Below are 17903 nucleotides of genomic sequence, written 5' to 3'. Positions count from 1 at the left end.
GGCAAAGTCTAAAGTCCAACTTAAGATCGCTTGATTAAGTTGCTCCTGAGGCAACGTAGTCCCTTGTAATATAATTCACATATGTAAATCACTTTGGAAGAAAAGTGCCTGCTAAATGAATAAAACTAGAAAAACATAGTCTTGTGTGTGCTGTGTGTGTCGTGTGTGTCTCAAGTATCAGTGTTGGACCCATAGTCTTGTGTGTGTGTGTGTGTGTGTCTCTGTAGTATGTGTGCTGTGTGTGTCTCTGTAGTACCAGTCTTGGACCCATAGTCTTGTGTGTGTGTGCGTTTCTGTAGTATGTGTGCTGTATGTGTGTCTGTAGTATCAGTGTTGGGCCCATAGTGTGTGTGTCTGTCTGTCTGTCTGTCTGTCTGTCTGTCTGTCTGTCTGTCGTATCAGTGTTGGGCCCATATAATAGTCTTGTGTGTGTGTATGTGTGCTGTGTACATCTCTGCAGTATCAGTGTTGGGCCCATAGTCTTGTGTGTGCCGTGTTGTGTACAACTCTGCAGTATCAGTGTTGGGCCCATAGTCTTGTGTGTGCCGTGTTGTGTACAACTCTGCAGTATCAGTGTTTGGCCCATAGTCTTGTGTGTGCCGTGTTGTGTACAACTCTGCAGTATCAGTGTTGGGCCCATAGTCTTGTGTGTGCCGTGTTGTGTACAACTCTGCAGTATCAGTGTTGGGCCCATAGTCTTGTGTGTGCCGTGTTGTGTGCATCTCTGCAGTATCAGTGTCGGTCGTTGTCGTTGTTCTCATCAACTCGCTGTGTGTTCTCCAGAGGAGGCGCCGCTGCAGTTTGACGAGGTCGACTTTGACGAGCCGATGGAGGAGGGTGCGGAGGACGCCGCAGACGTGGTGGTGAAGGTCGAGGCCAAAGCCGAGCCAGAGGTCAAACCTGCCGTGAAGGTCGAGCCCAAGAGTGAGCCGCACGATGCTCTGCTCATGTAAGTGTGCCACGGCAACACATTGCACTTATCCCTTCAGCAGACACTGTTGTCCAGAGTGACTTATACATGTCAGCTGTATGAGTGACTTATGCATGTCAGCTATATGAGTGACTTATACATGTCAGCTGTATGAGTGACTTATGCATGTCAGCTATATGAGTGACTTATACATGTCAGCTGTATGAGTGACTTATGCATGTCAGCTATATGAGTGACTTATACATGTCAGCTGTATGAGTGACTTATGCATGTCAGCTATATGAGTGACTTATACATGTCCGCTATATTACAAGGGACTACACTGTCCCCGGAGTGCCTTGCTCAAGGGCACAGCGATGGAAGGTGGGAATTGAACCTACAATTCGATTCACTGAATCAATACACAAAACAGATTTGGCAGTCTTGATTATTTCCCTGGCCTGTGTTTGGGGTCCGGCCATTTATTTGTATGTGTTGTTGTGATTGTGTTTGTAGTGTGTTGTTCGTGTGTTGTTAGTGTGTGTGTATTGTGTTGTTAGTGTGTTGTTAGTGTGTGTGTAGCAGAGATGGGGGACTCGAGTCTAGTGACTTGACTCGAGTCAGACTTAAGTCGCCAGATTGAGGACTTGTGACTTGCTTGATCAACAGTGAGAAAAGACTTGACTTGACTTGGACTTGCTACTCATGACTTGAGACTTGACTTAGACTTGCATGCAATGACTCGACAAGTCATTGCTGTCTTGGTTAATTGGTGAATAATAATAATAAAAACGATTTTCGATTGGATATTTACTGTTGCATGTGGGCGAACCTGGCAACCTCTCTAGGTGCTAGGTGACGCGCCCGCCATCTACATTAGAGCGGTCGGGGTTTAGAAGGTGGAAGCTGTTACCAGTTCTGCTGCTACTGCAGCAGCCAGTGTTCCCAAAATCATAACATTTGGATTTAAAGACTATTCAACTCAACAAAAGAAACGATTCGCCGAGTGCAAGGTGTGCAGCGCAAAAATATCCGACACATCCAGCACCACGTCAAATGTTATCCGCCATTTCCGACTACACAAAGAAAAGTAAGAAATGTCTCTAGCTAATTTCACATTATTTTTAATCTAACGCTGGCAGCTAACATCCCATCTCCATCAGTAAAACGTGACAAGAGCTTACTGTTAGCACCACATTAAGTTATATCATGTTGACTTAGTTTCACATTGATCCTGCCTATCAAATAACAGACAATTTGACTGAAATATGGTAGCCTATCTGAAATTGCCAGATTGATTCACTTGGCAGATCAGGTCTAGCTAGCGCTAGTTGCTAGTCCAAAGTCTACTAGAAAATCACTCAGAGTGCGCAAACCTCCTCCAAGCGAACACATCACCTCCTCTTGCATCCATCCATAACTTTTTTAGTTATCTTGCGAACAAACAAACATATACAGACACACCAACAAACCCCGATAAAAACATAACCTCCTTGGTGGAGAGAAAAACTTCGAAACGGTCTTTGTCCCGACGCACATAATTGTTGACATTCTCGATAATGTCGAGGGGAAGCTGAGACAAATCATGCATGACTGCAAGTAGGCTACTACTTTGCGTTGGATGAGAGTAGGCTAGGCTACAGATGTAATGGATGTTACATCACATCTGTAGGCTACTCTCACCATGGACGTTAGGAAATGTCTATACATTCTTAAAAATGGAGTGGGAGCATAAATGCATTGAATATGAGGCTATGTTGCACTAACTGGTTTTCAGTTTTGTGCTATCATTGAATGGTGATTTATGTGAGCCCTTGCACTGAAATTAATACTTTTCACTCATGTGGCTGTAAAATACTTGTCGTTAGGGAATGTATAGGCCTATTAAAAATGCATTTGAGCATGAAAAAACATGAAATATATGTTATATACATTTAATTCTTATTCAGAATTATTTTGTAGCTTCTCTCATGTCAGATGTGCGAAAGTACTCTGCCACATTTGGCCCTCTGATGGTGGTGATAAAAAAATGTGGCCCTCTTAGTCATGAAAGTTGCCCATCCCTGGTCTACCACATCAATGTAGCTGTTAGTTTGTTAGCGCTAGCTGCTTTTATTTTTTATTAAATCATATATATATATATATATATATATATATATATATATATATAAAGTATAACAGCCAAACAACATGCACAAACCCTATTACTGTAAATGTATGTAAAAGTATATGAGAGATGGATGACATAAATGAGAAATGGGCCACTTTCAAGAGTAAATCGTAGTATATAGCCTAACATAGAAGTGTCTCCATTTCATTTCTGTACGGTATTTATTAATGGAATATTATGCAATGAAAACATGAGCTACACACACATACACTCTCTCTCCCTCTCTCTCTCTCTCACACACACACACACACACACACACACACACACACACACATTCACAACATACAGTATGAGAGAGTGAGGCCTTTTTGAAGGAGTAGTAGACATAGAAGTTGTATTTGTTCAAGTTCATTCCTTCTTGCACTTCTTTGTCTTTTGTCTTTTGCAACATATCGAAAAAATGGTTGTAAATAAAAGGAAGTGGTTTGCTGCAGTTCCCATGATAAACTACCGTGTTGAGTACTCTGTCTGGTAATTATTGTTTGGTACACCAGGCCCTGTAGTCGTTCCTAGTAATTCTGATCCTGCTGGTCCTAGTGAGCATTTATAATTATTCTTTAGCCTTATATCCCCTTCTTCTATTTGTTAGCCCTTTTGTGCAAAGGAGGGCTACATAAAACTTAGGCTGCCGTCTCTTCAAGTTTTAAGACGGTTGTCTTCCAGCTTATTATATGACTTGACTTGTGACTTGCTTGACCTAAGCTATGACTTGACTTGACTTGACTCGACCTAAGCTATGACTTGACTTGACTTGACTCGACCCTCACAAAAACGACTTGGGACTTGCTTGAGACTTGAAGGTTAAGACTTGAGACTTGCTTGAGACTTGCACATGTGTGACTTACTCCCATCTCTGGTGTGTAGTGTGTTGTTAGTGTGTTGTTAGTGTGTGATGGTTGTGCTGTTCCTCCTGCAGGTCGGGCGTATTAGTGTGTTGTGATTGTGTGTGTAGTGTGTTCTCAGTGTGTGATGGTTGTGCTGTTCCCCCTGCAGGTCGGGCGTGTTAGTGTGTGTGTGTGTGTGTGTGATGGTTGTGCTGTTCCTCCTGCAGGTCGGGCGTGTTAGTGTGTGTGTGTGTGTGTGTGATGGTTGTGCTGTTCCTCCTGCAGGTCGGGCGTGTTAGTGTGTGTGTGTGTGTGTGTTGGTTGTGCTGTTCCTCCTGCAGGTCGGGCGTGTTAGTGTGTGTGTGTGTGTGTGATGGTTGTGCTGTTCCTCCTGCAGGTCGGGCGTGTTAGTGTGTGTGATGGTTGTGCTGTTCCTCCTGCAGGTCGGGCGTGTTAGTGTGTGTGTGTGTGATGGTTGTGCTGTTCCCCCTGCAGGTCGGGCGTGTTAGTGTGTGTGTGTGTGATGGTTGTGCTGTTCCCCCTGCAGGTCGGGTGTGTTGTGTGTTTGTGTGTTTGTGTGTGTGTGTGTGATGGTTGTGCTGTTCCCCCTGCAGGTCGGGCGTGTTGTGTGTTTGTGTGTGTGTGTGTGTGTGTGTGTGTGTGTGTGTGTGTGTGATGGTTGTGCTGTTCCTCCTGCAGGTCGGGCGTGTTAGCATGGGCGTCAGTTTGGTTTGAAATGTGCTGGGGACAAAAACGCATTCGGAAGTGCATTTTCAGAAGTGCTGGGTACAATGACGCATTCATTTTCTTCATCTTTTGCTCAGGTCATATTTTGAAAGACGCTGTCTTTAATTAGCCTACTTATGTAAATGAATAAAAATGTTGACAATGTGACATGACGTGACATCGACTCAGAGGCAGGCACGTTCAGTAGCCTAGGTGTTCAAAAGATTCGGGGCTATAGCCGAAGATCCTTAATTACTGAGCTCCGCTTTAACCCTCTCTGCTATAGCCCGGCTGACCCTTCCATTTTCTGGGGGTCCGGGGGTTTTTCCCCCGGGAAAATTTTAAGATTGGGCTGTGAAAGATGCGATTTCAACATAGTTTGAGAAGGAAAGTAAGGCCAATCGTTGAGGTCCTCGTCGTCATATTTTAAAAACAAAGCTAATTTCCCCACTAGACCGAAGCCTACGTGTTTAGATGTGTATCGAGCAGAACGTTAATAACATAGGCTACTCTGACGAAGATGTAGGCTAATAGAAACGTTAGACTGTTGCAGTGCACCTTTGCATTAGCCTACAATAAACTAACAAGCAAAAAAAAAAAAAAAAAAACATAAACTGTGCTGCTCCGGTATTTTTCTCTTTTTGGCTATGGCTATGGCTATGGCTATGGTTATTTAGCAGACGCCTTTGTCCAAAGCGACATACAAATAAATAACAATACAAATTAAATTAACAGTGAATAACTAGTACAAACTAGGGAGAATAGTAATATTATCAGTAGAACAATAATTTTAAGCACTAACCTAATGAGAAATAAAACAGTGAAATGAGAATAGCAATCAAATAAGTCACTCAGTTAATTATATATGATAATAATAACTAAAGCATGGTATGGCTAAATTTAAGGACGATAGCAAAATAAATTTCAAATTCTATCAATAGACAAATTATAACAAAACAATACTATTATACAAACCATAACACATCACAAACTCAAAGGACTAAGTGCATATTAAATAAATATGCCTTAAGACCCCTCTTAAAAGATCCAAAGCTGTTGCTGGAACGGAGAGCATTGGGCAACTCATTCCACCAACACGGAACCACTGAAGAATAGGATCTACAATTTGGCCTAGCATGTATGGTTGGTCGACATAACAGACGCTCCTCAGAAGATCGCAATGGGCGGTTGGGAATGTACATCGTGATTAAAGAACTGAAGTAGCTGGGAGCAGATCCAGTCAGTGTCCTATAGGCCAGAGTGAGAGATTTCAATTTAATTCTGGCTACTATAGGGAGCCAGTGGAGAGTAACTAGGAGAGGGGTTACATGTGTCCTCTTTGGCTGATTGAAGACCAGTCGTGCTGCAGCATTCTGAATCAACTGTAGTGGTCTTAATACACAAGCAGGTAGGCCAGCTAACAGAGAATTACAGTAGTCCAGCTTGGAGATAACCATTGCCTGTACAAGAAGCTGAGTGGAATCTTGTGTCAGATAAGGTCTGATCTTCCTAATGTTGTACAGGGTATACCGACATGACTTTGCAATTGAGGCAACATGCTCAGAGAAAGTAAGTTGGTCATCAATTATGACACCCAAGTTACGTGCCGATCTGGTTGGAGTCAGTGAGGATGAATCAAGCTGGATATTGATCTGTTGGGGAATAGCTGTTTTTGCTGGAAACACCAAGAGCTCAGTTTTGGAAAGATTAAGCTGAAGGTGCTGATCCTTCATCCAGATTGAAATGTCCTTCAGGCCTTTTTGTCCTTTTTGATCAACTTGTCCCCTGCCGTGGATGCATGCACCAGTAGTTGCTTGTAGAAGAGCATATCTATTCATTTTTTGAAGTTCCCTATATGTCATTTACATTTATTGACTTCAATAGGCTACACGTATTTCCAGTTTACAAACAATACTAGAGGACGCCGGGTGGCCGCTCACATCGTTCTAAAGTTGCAACAAATGATTCGGACTCTAACGTCAGGTCAGCGCTAGTAACAATGTTGCAGTTGTGGCTGCCAGAGCCATATAGATACTGCTCTGGTGGCTGCTATGTGTGTTATGAACTTCAGGCTACTTTTTAGTTTTTAGCCAAATTGAGCTCGAGGTTTTTTTTAAAAAAAGTGGTGGGGACAAAATGACTTATGACGAAATCTGATGAGGACGCGTCCTCACCGTCCCCAGCGCAATCGACGCCTATGTGTGTTAGTGTGTGTGTGTGTGATGGTTGTGCTGTTCCTCCTGCAGGTTGGGCGTGTTAGTGTGTGTGTGTGTGATGGTTGTGCTGTTCCTCCTGCAGGTCGGGCGTGTTAGTGTGTGTGTGTGTGTGATGGTTGTGCTGTTCCTCCTGCAGGTCGGGCGTGTTAGTGTGTGTGTGTGTGATGGTTGTGCTGTTCCTCCTGCAGGTCGGGCGTGTTAGTGTGTTCTCAGTGTGTGATGGTTGTGCTGTTAGTGTTAGTGTGTGTGTGTGTGTGTGTGTGTGTGTGTGTGTGTGATGGTTGTGCTGTTCCTCCTGCAGGCGTGTTTGTGTGTGTGTGTGTGTGTGTGTGTGTAGTGTGTGTGTGTGTGTGATGGTTGTGCTGCTCCCCCTGCAGGTCGGGGTTGGCGGGTGGCTGGGCCAAGATGGAGGAGGACGGGGAGGCCGGGGAGGCGCCCGTGGAGGTGCAGGTGGACGCCAGCCGGCTCCCCCTGGTGGACGGACCCGACGGGGACAAGGTGTTCCGCTTCTACTGGCTGGACGCCTTCGAGGACCAGTACAGCCAACCAGGTGCGTGTCTGCTACTACCAGAACACACACACACACACACACACACACACACACACACACACACACACACACACACAGTGTGTGTAAAATGACCAGTTTATAGTGAATTCATATCATGTGGCCCAAATAGAAATGACCAGTTTATAGTGAACTCATATGGCCCAAATACAAACCACATAGCAGATCCAGTGGGGTGACCAGACAAGGTTTTGGGCTTTGATAGATAGATAGATAGATAGATAGATACTTTATTGATCCCCAAGGGGAAATTTGGGAGAAGGTAGAACTCCCCTGTTTTGAGTGTTGGGTGAGAGGCGGCCCACTGGTCCTCCCCATAATAACACATCTGGGTAGAATTGATTAGGCCTTTTGAGGAGACTTGAGGTTTTTGATTCTGTTTGAATTAACTGAAATGTGGCAACATATTCTCTCAATTGCAGCTACAAATTTGAATGATGTCATCATATCAATATGAATGAAGCAGTTATGGTTTTGTATAAACTAGACTGTTTGTGTCTTATCCTAGAGGTAGAAACGTTCAGCAAAGGTGTTGGTGTCTATATATATATGTGTGTGTGTGTGTTGAGTTTGTGCTCTACCTATTGGCCTCTACAGGTGTGGTGTTCCTGTTCGGTAAGGTGTGGATCGAGTCCGCACGAGCCCACGTGAGCTGCTGTGTGGCCGTGAGGAACATCGAGAGAACCATGTACCTTCTGCCTAGAGAACACGTGAGTAGAGTAGAGAACCATGTACCTTCTGCCCAGAGAACACGTGAGTAGAGTAGAGAACCATGTACCTTCTGCTCAGAACACGTGAGTAGAGTAGAGAACCATGTACCTTCTGCCCAGAGAACACGTGAGTTAGAGAACCATATACCTTCTGCTCAGAGAACACGTGAGTAGAGTAGAGAACCATGTACCATCTGCTCAGAACACGTGAGTTAGAGAACCATGTACAGTACATGTCTAGAACACGTGAGTTCCACATATGGTCACCAGCTCAATTTACCATACTCGCATGCTCCAAGCTCCCATAGTCCCATGTTTCAAGCTCTCAAACTCCCAAGCTCCCAAACTCCCAAGCTCCCAAGCTCCCAAGCTCCATACTCTATGCTTAAGTAAATCGGTAAAGCGGTTTATGAATGCTGTTTCCTGATGATCTAGGAGAACCCTCCATCGGTCCACATCAATTAAGGCATCTGCAAAATTATGGAAATAAATCTTTTATTCTGTGTGTGTGCTATCAGTAAGGTCAGACAGAACATTATGGGTCGTTGTTTTCACTCTAATTTTGTCTCGGACTAACAGAAGGTCAACTTGGCTACCGGGGAGGAGACGGACCAACCGGTCGGCCTGATGGACGTGTATCAGGAGTTCAGCAGCCTCTCGGAGAAGTACAAGATCATGAAGTTCAAGTCCAAGGTTTGCGAACGCCAGATCTGTTGTATTATTTGTGACAGTGTAATGGAACCTAGTGTAGTATCCAGTGTGTGAGTGGGATGTTATCCCAGTGTCTGTCTGATGTTCCCTGTTTGGCTCGGCAGAAAGTGGAGAAGAGCTACGCCTTTGAGATCCCAGATATCCCCACGCAGAGCGAGTACCTGGAAGTGAGATACTCGGTGAGTATTAGCATTTTTATTGATTTATTTATTTTATTTAAGCATGTGTTTTGGGACGGGATGGGACGGGATGGGAGGCTTTGTGCTTAGTTAACACCATGCGGAAGTAGTCGATGACCTGTCTAATTGTCTTGGGTCTGAGTTGGCTGTGATCGTGACGCGTCACTGACACCAACAGGAAGTACTGCTAGAGGCTGACAGGAAGTAATTAATTGGTGCCCTGTGTAACGGTCTTGTGTGTTTGTTGGTGTAACGGTCTTGGGTGTGTGTTGGTGTAACAGTCTTGTGTGTTGGTGTGTGTTGGTGTAACGGTCTTGGATGTGTGTTGGTGTAACGGTCTTGTGTGTGTGTGTGTTGGTGTGTTCTAGGCGGAGGTGCCGGCGTTGCCCTCGGATCTGAAGGGTTCCACATTCTCCCACGTGTTCGGCTCCAACACGTCCAGCCTAGAACACTTCCTCCTCAGCAGGAAGATCCGAGGACCCTGCTGGCTCGACATCAAAACCCCACGTATGTCTTGCTCACACGCATGCTCACGCGCACACTCACGCACACAGTCAGTCTGTTTTTCTACTTTCTTGTGCTGTGTCCTTCTGTGTATATTTATGTAAAATAGATAGAGAGAGAGAGGGGGTCTGTGTGTCTGTGTGTGGAGGCTTCTTCACATGAGAGTGTGACGGTGTATGCCATTGATGGAGCCATTTTAGGACATGTTGTGTCTGTGTCCGCCCCTGTCCTGCAGAGCTGACCAATCAGGCGCTGAGCTGGTGTAAGGTGGAGGCGGTGGCCCTGAAGAGCGAGCTGGTTTCCGTGGTGAAGGACCTGTCCCCTCCCCCCCTCATCGTCATGTCCCTCAGCCTGAAGACCGTGCAGAACCCCAAGACCCATCACAACGAGGTCAGTGGCCCTCAGAGGCGTCTTCCACCGTCTCCACTAGACATGAGAGTTATGACTTTGATGCAGTACCGTGCCCAGGTGTCCTGAGACCAATACTGAAATATTATGCAGTACCATGCAGTACAATGCCTAACGGTATGTTCCAGCTTTTATGAAAACCTGATTAAAACATTGTTCTTAAAGTACTATTAAATAGGACATTGCTATTGGCGATATGTTTGTAGTATTGGGCCAATAGAGCAAGACTGGTCTCTTGACTTTGTTCTTCTCCCTGTGGCTCACTGCAGAACCTCTGCTGTCCCACCTCGATTTCGCTCACTTCATTTTCGCCCACTCGTCTTAACCCCCTTCTGTAGCTCCTGTGAATGACCCTGAGACATTTGTAATATTGCGAGTGTAATTTGTAATATTGCGGAGTGCAGAGTGCGTTATCTTACCTTCTGTTCCACCTGCAGATCGTGTCGCTGGCCGCGCTGGTCCATCACCAGTTCCCGCTGGACAAGGCTCCGCCGCGGCCGCCGTTCCAGACGCACTTCTGCGGTGAGTGGCCTCCCTCTTGCGCAACAGCAAACGCTAGTGAACTCGTCTGATGGGAACGATAACCTTTTTCATGCCCAATACCGACATCTATATCATATGACCTTGAGTGTGTGCCAATACAGATATCTATATCATATGACCTATCATATGACCTTGAGTATGTGCCAATACAGATATCTATATCATATGACCTTGAGTATGTGCCAATACAGATATCTATATCATATGACCTTGAGTATGTGCCAATACCAATATCTATATCATATGACCTTGAGTATGTGCCAATACAGATATCTATATCATATGACCTTGAGTATGTGCCAATACAGATATCTATATCATATGACCTTGAGTATGTGCCAATACCGATATCTATATCATATGACCTTGAGTATGTGCCAATACAGGTCCCAGTCCCATCATGCCTTTTAAAACAGATATGCTGTTGTGGCTTTCCTTACTGTCCTCTCTGGCAGGACAGCAAATGTTATTTTAGTTTTTGGGGGGAAAAGTTTTGTATTTTTTTGGAAATGTTGAGTTTTTAGAGAATTTGTTTTTATTTCTATTTCATTCCTAGTGATCAGCAAACCGAATGACTGCATCTTCCCGTATGACTTCAAAGATGCCGTAAGGAAGAAGGTACCGACTCACAGATGGCTGAAACGACTTCCGTTGCTCAGAGAGATGTGTTTTGTATTCAGTGCTGTCTGTGAGAATTTGTTTTTGAAGGACTGCTGTGATTTCTGGTCCTCACACAGAATGCCAAAGTGGAGATTGCCGGAACAGAGCGAGCACTGCTGGGATTCTTCCTGGCTAAGATGCACAAGATCGATCCTGATGTTTTGGTGGTACGTGGTGATTCGTTGCTTATTTTGTAATCAGTGGTGAAAGACATGTCTTGTATGGGAAATGCATATTGCACTGAATTATTGGAATTAGCAAAGCACACACAGTTGCTCAGTTGGTTTGCCTTTCATGATGATGGTAGACACGTGATGTGTACCTTCAGAAACAGTTAATTTCTCAGCACAGGAATGTGATTAAGAATGTATTTGCTGATCTGAGGATGAGTGTTTGTGTTCACTTCCTCAGGGTCATGACATCTTGGGCTTTGACCTGGAAGTACTCCTGCAGAGGATCAGCTTTTGCAAAGTACCTCATTGGTCGAAGATCGGACGTCTGCGTCGGGCCAACATGCCGAAATTGGGGGTGAGAATTGAAACTGCCTTCCAGGACCTGAGTTCGAGTCCGAACAGGGTCACTTCCTGATCTTACCCGGGTCACTTCCTGATCTCACTCGGGTCATTTCCTGATCTTACCCGGGTCATTTCCTGATCTCACTCGGGTCATATCCTAATCTTACCCAGATCATTTCCTTTTCATTTGCTTCCTGATGCTCTCTTCACTGTCCTATCGGATTGAAGGCATAAAGCCCCTTGTAACCCTTTTCATATGGGTGGTGTTGGTAGTAGGGTTGAATACTTCTACGTCCTCAGGGGCGTAATAGGGTTGAAACACTCTACTTCTGCGTCCTCAGGGTCGTAGTGGCTTTGCAGAGAAGACCGCCACCTGTGGCCGCTTAGTGTGTGACGTCGAGATCTCGGCCAAGGAGCTGATTCGCTGTAAGAGCTACCACCTGACGGAACTGGCGTCTCAGGTGTTGAAGACGGAACGTGCTGTGATTCCTCAGGAGAACATTCGGAACTTCTACGGGTGAGGAACACTTTCACAGTAGAGCTTGTAGAGTGTGTTATGTGTCTCGTGAGGAACACCTTCACAGTAGAGCTTGTAGAGTGTGTTATGTGTCTCGTGAGGAACACCTTCACAGTAGAGCTTGTAGAGTGTGTTATGTGTCTCCTGAGGAACACCTTCACAGTAGAGCTTGTAGAGTGTGTTATGTGTCTCGTGAGGAACACCTTCACAGTAGAGCTTGTAGAGTGTGTTATGTGTCTCGTGAGGAACACCTTCACAGTAGAGCTTGTAGAGTGTGTTATGTGTCTCGTGAGGAACACCTTCACAGTAGAGCTTGTAGAGTGTGTTATGTGTCTCGTGAGGAACACCTTCACAGTAGAGCTTGTAGAGTGTGTTATGTGTCTCGTGAGGAACACCTTCACAGTAGAGCTTGTAGAGTGTGTTATGTGTCACAGTAGAGCTTGTAGAGTGTGTTATGTGTCTCGTGAGGAACACCTTCACAGTAGAGCTTGTAGAGTGTGTTATGTGTCTCGTGAGGAACACCTTCACAGTAGAGCTTGTAGAGCGTGTAGAGTGTCTCGTGAGGAACACCTTCACAGTAGAGCTTGTAGAGTGTGTTATGTGTCTCGTGAGGAACACCTTCACAGTAGAGCTTGTAGAGTGTGTTATGTGTCTCGTGAGGAACACCTTCACAGTAGAGCTTGTAGAGTGTGTAGAGTGTCTCGTGAGGAACACCTTCACAGTAGAGCTTGTAGAGTGTGTTATGTGTCTCGTGAGGAACACCTTCACAGTAGAGCTTGTAGAGCGTGTAATAATGTGTCTCCTGAGGAAGAATTTCACAGTAGAGACTGCACCATACAGCATTTCCTGAGTTTGCTACTGAGGTTGCTGAGGTTGACGATGTGCTTTTGTAGAGGTTCTGTGTAATTATTACAAACTGACAGTAAATGAATGTAAACATTTTTATATTTATATCCCATAATATGTGTAGAAATGTTCCTCTACATCTTTGAATCGTCTAATCTCAACCTCAAGGTGGTTTCTGAGACAACTGAGTGAGATTGCAGTGAAATATCAACAACTCTTAACTATGTTAAACCCTCTCTGTGTGTGTTCCGTTAAACCCTCTCCGTGTGTGTTCTGTTAAACCCTCTCTGTGTGTGTGTGTCTCCATAGCGACTCTCCTCACCTGCTCTATGTGATGGAGCTCACCTGGATGGACGCGAAGCTGATCCTGCAGATCATGTGCGAGTTGAACGTGCTGCCGCTCGCTCTGCAGATCACCAATATCGCCGGAAATGTCCTGGTGAGCTCGTCAATGCGTAATAACCCAGCACAGCGTCTGGTTTAAAGATCGCACCCATCGGCACACTAGCTCACAAGGCGGGGAGTCTAGTTTCTCTTCGTGTGTTTGTGTCGCATGTAAAAGTGTACAGTAGGTGTCTGTGGGAAGGTAGCGTTGTGGTCCAGCGCAAATAAACTCCTCATGAGTAAGAAGTGTAAGGGGACGCAAAAATAATTATTTTATTTCAGCCAAATCCCCAAATAACTGTTTTTTTTAAGACTAGATGCTAAGAAACTAGTAAAGGCAAATATACAACAAATAAACAAACCACAGAAGCATAAAAAAAATATGCATAGTTGCAAAGTGGACTAACAGAAAACACGATCGCTCACAGCAGCTTAGAGTAACACGTACATGTGCAGCAAAAACCCCAAACCCCCCCATTGCCTCCCACCACTGGGGCTTAAGTAGATCACGGGAGGTGTTGTTAACCAATCCGCAGGCTCAGTTGAGAAGGGGACTCCTGCATTGTGTTGCTCTGAGTCCTTGTCATGAGAATGATGCACCGGTACGGTGGTGTAAGTAGGTGGAGCCGTTGGCTCCGGTGTTGACGTGTCGTGTCCTCTCTCGTCCCCCAGTCTCGTACCCTGATGGGCGGTCGGGCGGAGCGGAACGAGTTCCTGCTGCTCCACGCCTTCCACGAGAAGAACTACGTCGTTCCAGACAAGCAGACCTTCAAGAAGCCCCAGCACGAGCTGGTACGTGGCGGCAGGCAACGTCTCGCAGACGGAAAGCACCACTGCTGCTGCTGAAGATGTTTTGGCTGTGTGTTTGTTTGTGTTAGGCTGAAGAAGTTTTGACTGTGTGTGTGTGTTAAGCTGAAAATGTTAGATAGATAGATAGATAGATAGATAGATAGATAAATTCAAGAATGTTTGCTGTGTGTGTGTGTTAGGCAGAAGATGAAGATGAGGATGGTGCAGGTAAAGGGGGCCCGAAGAAGGTGAGGAAGAAGGCTGCATATGCTGGAGGACTGGTGTTGGATCCCAAAGTGGGTATGTACTGTGTGTGTTGTGTGTTGTGTGTGGGTACGTACAACGTGTGTGTGTGTGTGTGTGTGTGGAGACTGCGAGGGATATGTGATTGCAGGAATATTGGAATCCGTATGGCATCTTCATTTTCCCTGTGAAATTCCCAGACCAGTAGCTCTACTGCTAGTGTGTGGCTGTGCCGACTGGGTTAGGGTTGACTAGACTGTACTGGGTAGGTGTGTGTGTGTGTGTGTGTGCCGACTGGGTTAGGGTTGACTAGACTGTACTGGGTAGGTGTGTGTGTGTGTGTGTGTGCCGACTGGGTTAGGGTTGACTAGACTGTACTGGGTAGGTGTGTGTGTGTGTGTGTGTGCCGACTGGGTTAGGGTTGACTAGACTGTACTGGGTAGGTGTGTGTGTGTGTGTGTGTGTGTGTGCTGACTGGGTTAGGGTTGACTAGACTGTACTGGGTAGGTGTGTGTGTGTGTGTGTGTGCTGACTGGGTTAGGGTTGACTAGACTGTACTGGGTAGGTGTGTGTGTGTGTGGCTGTGCCGACTGGGTTAGGGTTGACTAGACTGTACTGGGTAGGTGTGTGTGTGTGTGTGTGTGCTGACTGGGTTAGGGTTGACTAGACTGTACTGGGTAGGTGTGTGTGTGTGTGGCTGTGCCGACTGGGTTAGGGTTGACTAGACTGTACTGGGTAGGTGTGTGTGTGTGTGTGTGTGCTGACTGGGTTAGGGTTGACTAGACTGTACTGGGTAGGTGTGTGTGTGTGTGGCTGTGCCGACTGGGTTAGGGTTGACTAGACTGTACTGGGTAGGTGTGTGTGTGTGTGTGTGTGCTGACTGGGTTAGGGTTGACTAGACTGTACTGGGTAGGTGTGTGTGTGTGTGTGTGTGCCGACTGGGTTAGGGTTGACTAGACTGTACTGGGTAGGTGTGTGTGTGTGTGTGTGTGCTGACTGGGTTAGGGTTGACTAGACTGTACTGGGTAGGTGTGTGTGTGTGTGGCTGTGCCGACTGGGTTAGGGTTGACTAGACTGTACTGGGTAGGTGTGTGTGTGTGTGTGTGGCTGTGCCGACTGGGTTAGGGTTGACTAGACTGTACTGGGTAGGTGTGTGTGTGTGTGTGTGTGCTGACTGGGTTAGGGTTGACTAGACTGTACTGGGTAGGTGTGTGTGTGTGTGTGTGGCTGTGCCGACTGGGTTAGGGTTGACTAGACTGTACTGGGTAGGTGTGTGTGTGTGTGTGTGTGCTGACTGGGTTAGGGTTGACTAGACTGTACTGGGTAGGTGTGTGTGTGTGTGGCTGTGCCGACTGGGTTAGGGTTGACTAGACTGTACTGGGTAGGTGTGTGTGTGTGTGGCTGTGCCGACTGGGTTAGGGTTGACTAGACTGTACTGGGTAGGTGTGTGTGTGTGTGGCTGTGCCGACTGGGTTAGGGTTGACTAGACTGTACTGGGTAGGTGTGTGTGTGTGTGGCTGTGCCGACTGGGTTAGGGTTGACTAGACTGTACTGGGTAGGTGTGTGTGTGTGTGGCTGTGCCGACTGGGTTAGGGTTGACTAGACTGTACTGGGTAGGTGTGTGTGTGTGTGTGTGTGCTGACTGGGTTAGGGTTGACTAGACTGTACTGGGTAGGTGTGTGTGTGTGTGTGTGCTGACTGGGTTAGGGTTGACTAGACTGTACTGGGTAGGTGTGTGTGTGTGTGTGTGCTGACTGGGTTAGGGTTGACTAGACTGTACTGGGTAGGTGTGTGTGTGTGTGTGTGCTGACTGGGTTAGGGTTGACTAGACTGTACTGGGTAGGTGTGTGTGTGTGTGTGTGCTGACTGGGTTAGGGTTGACTAGACTGTACTGGGTAGGTGTGTGTGTGTGTGTGTGCTGACTGGGTTAGGGTTGACTAGACTGTACTGGGTAGGTGTGTGTGTGTGTGTGTGTGCTGACTGGGTTAGGGTTGACTAGACTGTACTGGGTAGGTGTGTGTGTGTGTGTGTGTGCTGACTGGGTTAGGGTTGACTAGACTGTACTGGGTAGGTGTGTGTGTGTGTGTGTGCTGACTGGGTTAGGGTTGACTAGACTGTACTGGGTAGGTGTGTGTGTGTGTGTGTGTGTGCTGACTGGGTTAGGGTTGACTAGACTGTACTGGGTAGGTGTGTGTGTGTGTGTGTGCTGACTGGGTTAGGGTTGACTAGACTGTACTGGGTAGGTGTGTGTGTGTGTGTGTGCCGACTGGGTTAGGGTTGACTAGACTGTACTGGGTAGGTGTGTGTGTGTGTGTGTGCCGACTGGGTTAGGGTTGACTAGACTGTACTGGGTAGGTGTGTGTGTGTGTGTGTGTGTGTGCCGACTGGGTTAGGGTTGACTAGACTGACTGAAACTGAGTCTGGCTGCTGCTAACGAGAGCGTTTCTATGGTTCCCAGGGTTCTATGATAAGTTCATCCTGCTGCTGGACTTCAACAGTCTGTACCCGTCCATCATCCAGGAGTTCAACATCTGCTTCACCACCATCCAGAGGGTGGCCTCTGCCCTGCGCAAGAAAGGACAAGAGGTGGGTGTGGATGTCCGTGTGTGTGTGTGTGTGTGTGTGTGTGTCCGTGTGTGTGTGGTAACACGTCCTTGTTGCACTGTCTTGATTGTTCTGTTTTTGTTGTTGTTTTGGAGTCTGTAAAGAGTCAGCCCAAGTTACGAAATGTAAATGTGTTTGTGAGATTGTGTAGAATTTTGGTGCCTTTTGCAAAGACTATCTCAACACCAACGTTTTTTCCGCCCTTCAAAGCGGTGGTTAACTAGCCAGTGCTGGTATAAGCACACACTATTTCTGTGGCTCTGATAGAATGATGACGCAGATGAGATTCCCGAGGTTCCGGACTCCGACCTGGAGATGGGAGTTCTTCCCAAGGAGATCCGTAAGCTGGTGGAGCGCCGTCGGCAGGTGAAACAGCTGATGAAGCAGCCGGACCTCAACCCCGACCTTTACATGCAGGTAACCGCTGTGGCCAGCAGGGGGAGTTATAGTCTCAGAGGAAGATACACAGCCACAAACTTCACCCCATGGATCAGCCAGCTGTAGTTTAGAGTGAGGCTCATTGAGCACACAGCACACTGTCGGCCCTTGAGTACCCTGGTTATGGGTAGGGAAATAGCCAGATTATTTTGTAATCTAACCTGGGTATGGGTAGGCAAATAGCCGGATTATTTTGTAATCTAACCTGGGTATGGGTAGGAAATAGCCACAAGTTCACAATGCCATTAAGCTGCAGTCAATGTAGGAAAATATGTTCGCTAAGGTGCCTGACTGAGGGAGAGGAGCATCTTAGGATGTGTAGTCTATATTATTATGATTTCTATTTTATTATATTGCAATATACCCTACTGATGTAAATAAAATACTTATTATTTGTTCATGACTGCACACATTATGCAAATATTATAGCCTAGGCGT

At 46.2% G+C, this 17903-nt stretch overlaps 1 protein-coding gene across 1 annotated transcript in view; it reads left to right on the top strand.

The window, feature by feature from the left end:
- Window positions 1-17903, top strand: part of pola1 (polymerase (DNA directed), alpha 1) — a 92832-nt gene that overhangs the window by 3482 nt on the left and 71447 nt on the right. Inside the window, exons 9-25 of the mRNA XM_062521316.1 lie at window positions 784-949; window positions 7224-7396; window positions 8012-8124; window positions 8704-8817; window positions 8940-9014; window positions 9383-9521; window positions 9754-9908; window positions 10364-10448; window positions 11026-11087; window positions 11207-11296; window positions 11541-11657; window positions 11986-12161; window positions 13317-13446; window positions 14064-14183; window positions 14381-14480; window positions 16882-17009; window positions 17295-17444. Coding sequence (XP_062377300.1) covers window positions 784-949; window positions 7224-7396; window positions 8012-8124; window positions 8704-8817; window positions 8940-9014; window positions 9383-9521; window positions 9754-9908; window positions 10364-10448; window positions 11026-11087; window positions 11207-11296; window positions 11541-11657; window positions 11986-12161; window positions 13317-13446; window positions 14064-14183; window positions 14381-14480; window positions 16882-17009; window positions 17295-17444 — 2093 coding nt within the window. The remainder of the gene's footprint in view (window positions 1-783; window positions 950-7223; window positions 7397-8011; window positions 8125-8703; window positions 8818-8939; window positions 9015-9382; window positions 9522-9753; window positions 9909-10363; window positions 10449-11025; window positions 11088-11206; window positions 11297-11540; window positions 11658-11985; window positions 12162-13316; window positions 13447-14063; window positions 14184-14380; window positions 14481-16881; window positions 17010-17294; window positions 17445-17903) is intronic.

This window comes from Sardina pilchardus, chromosome 19 (genome assembly GCF_963854185.1).
Source record: "Sardina pilchardus chromosome 19, fSarPil1.1, whole genome shotgun sequence".
Lineage (NCBI taxonomy): Eukaryota > Metazoa > Chordata > Actinopteri > Clupeiformes > Clupeidae > Sardina > Sardina pilchardus.
Note: the sequence above shows the minus strand (reverse complement) of the source record. Positions and strands in the feature narration are given on the sequence as shown.